General features: G+C 37.6%; 1 protein-coding gene across 6 annotated transcripts in view; it reads right to left on the reverse strand.

The window, feature by feature from the left end:
- The window catches only part of kcnip3b (Kv channel interacting protein 3b, calsenilin), a 42,504-nt gene that overhangs the window by 6,062 nt on the left and 27,849 nt on the right, over nucleotides 1-8,593 (reverse strand). For 2 of the 6 annotated variants that reach the window (XM_032515986.1, XM_032515991.1), the window contains 4 exons: nucleotides 2,174-2,176; nucleotides 1,540-1,664; nucleotides 1,359-1,428; nucleotides 304-482 (listed from right to left, as the gene is read on the reverse strand). In XM_032515986.1, coding sequence (XP_032371877.1) covers nucleotides 304-482; nucleotides 1,359-1,428; nucleotides 1,540-1,664; nucleotides 2,174-2,176 — 377 coding nt within the window. Of the gene's footprint in view, nucleotides 1-303; nucleotides 483-1,358; nucleotides 1,429-1,539; nucleotides 1,665-2,173; nucleotides 2,177-5,201; nucleotides 5,852-8,593 lie in introns of those variants that run through there. The other 4 variants (XM_032515988.1, XM_032515992.1, XM_032515990.1 and 1 more) reach the window with 3 other exon arrangements.

Below are 8,593 nucleotides of genomic sequence, written 5' to 3' on the forward strand. Positions count from 1 at the left end.
CTTGTCTTCTCTGCCTCTCCACACAGAACCCTCCAGCTGCCTTCCACCATCCCTCCCACCTGTCATCTGTTCCATTGGATCTACCACTATTATCAATAAACCACTTTACGTTATCCTGCCGTTGTATCTCTGTGTTCTGGGTCACACAACATAAACACGCAGCACAGTCTGAACGATCTTAAAGAATGTTGGTTTTACCTGGATGGAACAAACATGACATTACCCAGAATGTCATTTTAGAGAATATAGAGTGTAATGTAATAATTTTCCAGGTTTTATCAAAATGTCTGAGATGTTACATACCTCTTTGGTGATGTAGCCGTCCTTATTAATGTCATAGAGGTTGAAGGCCCAGTTGAGCTTCTCAGTGACCGAACCTCTGAGCAACACCGACAGGCCAATAACAAAGTCCTCAAAGCGGATTGAACCGTTCCTGTCGATGTCAAATGCATTGAACAGGAAGTGAGCGTAGGTGGTTGCATCTGTGAACAAGAGAAGTCGAGGTCATAGATTTAGTGTACTGTATCCACTGTTTCTCAATATTGAAATATTGGTCTTACTAGCTCCTTAGAAATAAAGCTCTTCATGATGATTATCACTAAAAGTACATTTACTCAAGTACTATACTTAAGTTTAATTTTAAAGTACTTGTACTTTACTTTAGTATTTCCATTTTATGTTACTTTATACTTCTTCTCCACTAAAGTTCAGTGGAAATATTGTATTTAAAGCCCCAGTGTTAATATACAATTCTGGCTATATGAATGGGCCCAAAAAACAAACTTTCTAAAAACAAGTGACCAAATCTAGTAGTATTTCAACTTGTTTTTAAGATTGAATCGCCCAATAGGCACTTAAAATGAGCAGCATAAACCGGCTTCAACAGAAAATGCTAATTATCAATTCATCAGTAACATTAATATAATAATCTAATCTTCATATAACAAAATGAAAGGACTACAATACTACAACACTACTAATTTTGAAGTCAATTTTGCTGACAATACTAAAAAAGGTTTTTAATGCAGGACTTTTACTTTACGTAACAGTATTTTTTACATTGATGTATCATTACTTTAATGTAAGAAATCAGTATATTTCTTCCATGATGTCATGATCTAACATATGTTTGACTCATCAATTTCATTGTTTTTTTTATGGTAAATCAGCAAAAAGATGAAATAAAATCTAAATCTGCAACATGGAATAATTTAAGACCATCCGTAGATCCCCAAATTACTTCAGACCAATAAAAAATACATAATCCTCACTCGTTTGTGACCACCTCCTCCCTAATAATTTTCGCACAGTCCCTATCAAGAAAGGACAAGAGACACGAGATTGTTTTAACGTCTAACCTCCTTGGGGAAAGAACTGAGAATAGATGGTCTTGAATGTCTCCTCATCAACCAGCCCACTGGGACACTCCTGCTCAAGAGAGGAAGAAAAAAAAGATATAGAGAGAATAATTCAAGTCTATATAAAGCATAGTTATGTTGGTAAAGCAATGAAGTCTCTGCAGCAGACAGTCGGACGTACGTTCTTGAAGCCTCGATAGAGGGACTGAAGTTCCTTCCTGGTGAACTTGGTCTGAGCCTGCAGCTGGTCCAGACCCTCCGGCTGGTGACGCACTGTTGACAGCTCCAAGTCACTGTCGCTGTTGTCTGTGAGAGAAAGAGACATACAAGAAGAGATGTAGCGGAGGAAAGATGAAGAGAGAAAGCAGGAAGATGGGGAAAACATTGAGTGTGTGGATGCAGGTCAACATTCAGGGAAGGAGTGGGATCACACAATTAACAGGGCGGCATTTGTCATAAAGCAGGTGGGGAAAACGTGCAAGTTTAAGAGAGAGATTTAGCAAAAAACTGTTGCGTAGAAAAGGCAGGTGAACGAGGGAGTAATAAATAAGAGGAGATACTTTCTTTGTGGTGGAAATGTCACCAAACAAGTCACGTTTTTATCCGTTCACTTAAAAAAAGTCCATCCAGAAAATCTGAATTTGAGAAATTCCATTAAAGTTTTACTCACAAAGCAAATCACGTTATTTGTTACCAGTTCACACACACTAAGAGAAAGCATTGTACGAATGGAAAAATCAAAAAACACAATAAAAACTGGGGAGGGAAGGAAGCTTTCTAATAGTTGGCTGGGTATCTACCGTTACTATACTCACCATCTTTAGACAGAGAACAGGGGAGGAGGAGAAGGAGGAGGAGGAGGAGGAGGGGGAGGAGGAGGAGGAGGAGGAGGGGTGTTGACAAGATGGAGTTAAAGAGCGTAAATGGAGATCAGTGAGAGAGCAATAGAAAGAGGAAGAAAAAAACAGAGAAAACAAGTCAGATCAGACACTGAGAGGATTATATGCTGAGCGGTCCAGAGGACAAAGACTCAAGTTAAATTCTGATGAAACATCCAGCAAAGCAGTAAAATACAAAACTCTGTGAAAAAAAAACACAGGGAGGGTGCTTAAACATTATTGTGTAAAATTTGATTGTTCTGTAGGGTTCATTTAAAACAATACAGTAAAGTTCAGTAAGAAGGACACAGCAGGAGACGACCTCTGACCTCCGCAGATAAACACTCCCATTGACAAAATGTGGAAAATCAAAAGTAGGTCTCCTATGTTGCTTTTTTACAAACTCTCGTAAGTGGACCATGAGTTAAGATTTATGATTTGTCTTTGGTTCAAAGTGATATATACGTGTATATATATGCATTAGTGAATTTATACTTGCTAGATTATGATAAAAGGATTCAGCTGCTAGTTGAAAATGTTGGAGATGATTGTATGATAATCACACAACCCAAGGTGCTCATTTTCATCTATACATATCCAAATGAATGTGTGTACAAATGTATTTTGCCTGTGAATGCATGAAACATAATGATCACCCTGACAGTGTAAACCTTTAACAGTCTATGAAAGTCTGTGTTTTTTGTGTCTGAAACTGCACATATTACTATTTGGATGTTCCAGGCTGGGATTATTTGGCTAGTTGATGGATTAATTAATTTTTGGATGTTCATGTTTATGGTCCATGTTATGATAAGAGGAAATAGTAAGGTCCACATATGCTGATGTTTTATGTCTCTCCCGCAGTGGTGTCTTCCAGTGGTCATTCACTAACTCACTCCCTCAACCTTTTCCACAGTTTTTGGGAATTTTGAGAGAGAGGGCTCTGTCTCAGGTTTTTGTTATGTCGGCACATGTGAAGTTTCCAACTTTATATCAAAACAAAAAGTAAAGTGCAAAAGCTTTGTTTTGTCTCACATTGTAATTAGACTGCATGATTGAAAAATCAGTAATATAGCTCTGCTCTTCACAAGAACACTTTGTTATGGTTTGCGTTCTGTGCTTGTAGCCGGCTTTGGACAGAGATTTGGGGATTTTTTTGGGGGGTAGAATAACAACCAAAAGGTTTGTCTTTTTTTTTTTTTACAAATTTCAATATAGGTTGTGCGACTATTCCTGTGCAAACTTGCTAAGTCGGTATTAGTTTAGGTTAAAAATAGCTTTATTTAACACAGGCTATGTAAAAAATACAAACTAACAAAATCAGTCATCTGTGAGATACTGTAAAAGAAAAAGAATAAAAACAGCTATATAACGTATTTTTAACTTTATGAAACAAAATAATGTATTTTTAACTTTATTTTTTTACAGTAGAAAACTGTGAAAGTAATAAAAAAAAGTTCATACTGTATTTTGTATTAACAGTACAAAACCGTAGATTTGATCAACAGTAAGACAATGTTGATTTTACAGTAACATAATGGAAACCCTGCTGCCAGTTGTTTACTGTTTTTTATGGAATTATTTACAGTGTAGGATACATCTGCAGTGCTGTCCAATCAAGAAAAATGAAGATAAACAGGAAGTTGCTGTAGCATCACAAGCTAGCATAACTTCCAAAAAGTACAGTTTTAGAGGCACAAAAGCCACATCATTTGTAAACACTTTTTCTTTGTTTTATTCATGTCTGCATACATGAATGAAGAAATATGTGTTTCAGAGATAACAGTATTCATTCAGGTTAGAATGAGAGGGAAACATTTGATTATGCTAACCCCACATAATTTATCAAGTTTCAGATACGTTGATCTTATTCCATATTATTTCTTATACGCTTTGCTCTAAATGGCTCATATATTTACCGGCTAACATTAGCATTGTCAGTTAGCTACACAAAAGTTAGACCTGGCGGTTGGGTGGAAACAGCATAAAACTCCACTTAGTAAACAGGTACGTTATAACGAGGCTTTGTAGTTACAAACAACTCCAACTCCGAGTGATGTTAGGAGTCAATAGTACACCAAATGTGTATTAATGAACAGCTGAAAACCTTTACCTTTACTCCTGTTTGACTAACATCTTTGACTAACATTTACTAAAAACTACAGTGCCCAGCTGTTTTAAGAGAATACATAGCCTTTTTTATGCAACAAAGGTTTACATCTTTAAAGATGTATGTTGTTTGGGCTGAGATCTAAAGTCAAGAAAGTGATGAGATTTGCTGACAATAACAAATTGTCTCCAGTATGGTCTGGCTACCCCGCTTATCTATTCTGGGACAGGTGAAAAAACATTCTGGCTAGTTTGTATTTCTTTAAAGGTCCCATGGCATGAAAATCTTACTCTATGAGTTTTTTTTAACATTAACATGAGCCCCAGTGCCCCAGTCTGCCCAGTGGCTAGAAATGGTGATAGGTGTAAAAAAATGAAAGCTCAGATGGGCCAAGCTATAATATTCCCCTTATGACATCATAAGGGGAAAGGTTATCTCCCCTTTCTCTGCTTTGCCCGCCCAGAGAATTTGGCCCGCCCATGAGAAAAAGAGAGGCTTGCAGCATAGGCAGTTGGTCAAGGCCACACACACACATACACACCCCTCCACCTTGCCCCCCCCACCCCTCCTCAATAGCACCAGATGTCAGGTTTTATCCCAGCAACGTACATCCAGTGAGCCAGACTACAAATTGTATCATATTAACAGAATTATTCTTTAAAGTCAAATCATTTTTGTTTTTAAGAAAATTTACACCCTTAGTTTCTCACAACTACTTATTCTCTAATGATTTAGAACTATTCAGACTTGCATTTAACAAAATCCACAAATATCTACAAGTGGTTAAAAGTAAACCAAGTGTAACTCCAGCCACCTCGCTCCATGCCCTCCTCCTTCTCTCACAGGTTGTCTCACCGGTCTCAGTGATGTCGATGAGGCCCAGCAGGTGCATCAGTTTGAGGAACATAATCACCAGGCAGACGATGCCAACAGTCTGGAGTCCCTCCGTCTCCCACCTGACACTCATCTTCCCCTCTTCTTCTATCTTCCCCTCCACGGTCCCTCTCTTTCCTTTCCTCGTTTACATAATTGGACTTTCCCTAGTCCTTTTCTTTCAGTTTATCTGTCTCTTTCGGTCTCACTCTCAGCTTTTCTTCTTGTTCCCCTCCCGTCTCTGAACAGTGTCACTCACTCATCACTCTTTTTCTGTCACATTTTTCCCTGCAGTTTCTGTTACTCCATTTAGCTCTCGCCTTCTGCCTTTTTAATTGACTCCCCCACCCTCTCCTGTTTTAATGGATCTTTTAAAATATTCTCCACAAATAAGCAAAGGGTCTGATGGTCCAACTCCTTTATTAAGGTCAAGTGAATCAGATTATTGCTATAAAAGTACTTCTAAAGTGAAAGAGAGAGATAAATTCAAACAATTCCCTTACAAAATTCTGGACTACATCGTTAATCCTTGGGAAATCCAATAAAATAAGGAAGAAGCTCAGATACTCTCCCATCAAACATGTAGGTTGTTTTGGCACAAGCGTACAGTTGGATCCTCAAATGAATATTATTCCTCTAGTTGGGGACAAACATCTTGTCAAATAAAAAACGATATCCAACATCCTCCATTGACTGAATGACTGATGCTCTGCAGCTTCCTCCTCTCTTCCCTCCCTCCATCTCACATCTTATTTTCTGCTAATTAACCTGTGTACCCCCAAGGAATAGATGCATTAAAAAAAACTTTTTCATCAAAATAACTAATAAAAGACAGGAAGGTGCTGAATACCAAAGATGTAAATGGACAAAACTAATAAAGATTTGTATTTATTTTTTCTAAATGTGACACATATTTGCTTTAAAGAACTGAGAGGGTGGTGAGAAAAAGTCAACAGGTGTCCTGAATCCCATTTTCCCAGTCAGCACTGTGATCCACTTTCTAATTGTTCCCTTGTCTCTCCTGGGGTCAGTAACACAGATTCAATAGTGTGTCACACACTCAAACTCATGCAATAAATGCTCCCTCTAGTGGAGACTGATGAAACAACAGGAACAGAGACAATGTGCAGCTACAGGAGTTTGAACAGATGACTTCATCCTGATTGTAGAAAAATGTTTCTTTCTCGCTAATAACAATTAAGGTATTCTGCTCCATGCATTTGGTCTCCTATGGGAGACAGAATTACCTCCATATTCAGTGTTGATAAATAGACTTTTTTCACGGCAGACATGTTGCCATGTCATAGTAGCACAGGTGCATTCAAACCCATTAATGATGGCTGAATTCCACTTACGAGAGGCCCTGGTAGGGTGCATGCTGACTCACTGAAATAGCTTACTGGGAAACTTGATGGAACTGAGCCATTTTTAAGGTTATCAATTTTAATTGTGCTTTTCCTACTATGACAAGTCAAAAATGTCTGCTGTGAAAAAGGTCCATTATAGATAGTCAGACACACAGACAAACAGACAGATTTAACTACTTACAATCATGTTAATTTTCATTTATAGAAAACTCCCACGGATGATGTTATATTTGCAAAGCACTGTTCTTTCACTGACTCAGCGTATTTTAAAAGGATATTGACTTGTAGTGCACTCTAAGTTTCCCGGGAGCCTAAACCCAGGGCTCCTTTAACACATTGCTGTGTACATCACTTCAATTTTGCAGCTTGTAAGAGTGGACATAATTTTAATTATATTTTATACTGCTGGGTTAACCTTTAATAAAAAGATCATGTTTTATTAGTTGACTTATATTTTACATTCATAAAATCTAAATCTGCAAAGGAACTTGTAACTAAAGCTTGTTAAAAAAATGTGCAGTTAAGAGTATCAATATCTGCCTCCAAAATATAGCATAGTATAGAAGAATAAAGTAGCAAAACATTTAAATACTCAAGTAAAGTACATCAAATTGTACAAGTACAGTACTTGAGTAAATGTACTTAATGTACTTAGTTACATTCCACCATTGATTAAAATACATTTTGACAAACATGGAAATAGGCAAACAGATCACAAAAAAATTATTTAACTATTAATTTCCTCTTCATCTCTTTACAGTATATTGATTTTACTCATCACTAAAATATCCTGCGCCGCACCAGAGTGAAATGTGGAGTAAAAATACCAGATAGTGGTTTCAGAGAATCTGAAAATACATCTCTAAAGACAAGGCTACCTCTGGCATCAGATATCTTCCCAAAATAGGACCAAGTTGGACTTAATCCAAAATCGTCATCAGAGCAGACTGGACTGAAACAACAATCAAAGGCCGGCGGGTTAGTTTTCAATCAGATCATTGAACTAGATTTTAAACACGTACACACATGTGGATACACACACACACACACACACACACACACACACACGTAATGTGTGTATTTTCAACATCAAAGCATCTTTTCTTGAGGGCTGATAATATAAATAATGCATCAAATAAGCTACAATGAGGATGCTGATTGATTAAGGACCTCTAATGTTCTGCTGATGCTAAATGTGGAAAATCTGGGTACGCAGTATAAAAAAATCCCCTTTGCCTTCATCAGACAGCAGTATCAGGTACTTTGTTGTCTTCAATTATCTGTTTTTATTGTTTGTATGTTTGTATGTTATTATGCCACGTATGATGATGAAAGTTGGCCTACATGGTATAAAAGATCACTACACCAGTAGGATGCCCGCCCCACACACACACACACACACACACCAGAGTTTTTTTTAACGGATTCAGAAGAATAAGAAAGAAAATGTCTGACAATCCCTTCTTCAACACATGGCATGTTAAAGCAATATTAGACCTCTAATCTAATTAGATTAAAGGGGATATAATGGTACTAGCCAATATCTCAAGAAGACTCAAATTTCATCAAATAAAACTCTAAAAACTGTCAACTGTTCTCCGTTCTTCTAACCAAGGTCAGTTTTAACTCTCTACATTAGTAAAGTATAAAATGTTGTTTTGCTCAACAAAGGTGCAAGGTAATTCTAATTCCCTTTCATTGAGTCTTTTCTAAAATTTTACAAACATTTTAACATACTTAGTCTAAAGAATGTATTGCATTCAGTAAATTGGTCCCACTGGGGGATGAAGAAGTCACAAAGAGGCAAAAATCAAGTTTGAAGATGCATGATGAGAATTTAGGAGGCTACTGAGGGATGGCCAGTGTCCTTCAGGGTCCTGGAGGAGTACGTCAGGCTCCATATTTAGGCGGCCTCAGATAAAGCCGGTTCGATACTGCATGTATAATTGATGTGAAGTAATGCTAAACCAGGGTGTAGGCCAGGCCACAGGAAGGGGGGGGGGGGGG

This window comes from Etheostoma spectabile, chromosome 5, assembly GCF_008692095.1.
Source record: "Etheostoma spectabile isolate EspeVRDwgs_2016 chromosome 5, UIUC_Espe_1.0, whole genome shotgun sequence".
Lineage (NCBI taxonomy): Eukaryota > Metazoa > Chordata > Actinopteri > Perciformes > Percidae > Etheostoma > Etheostoma spectabile.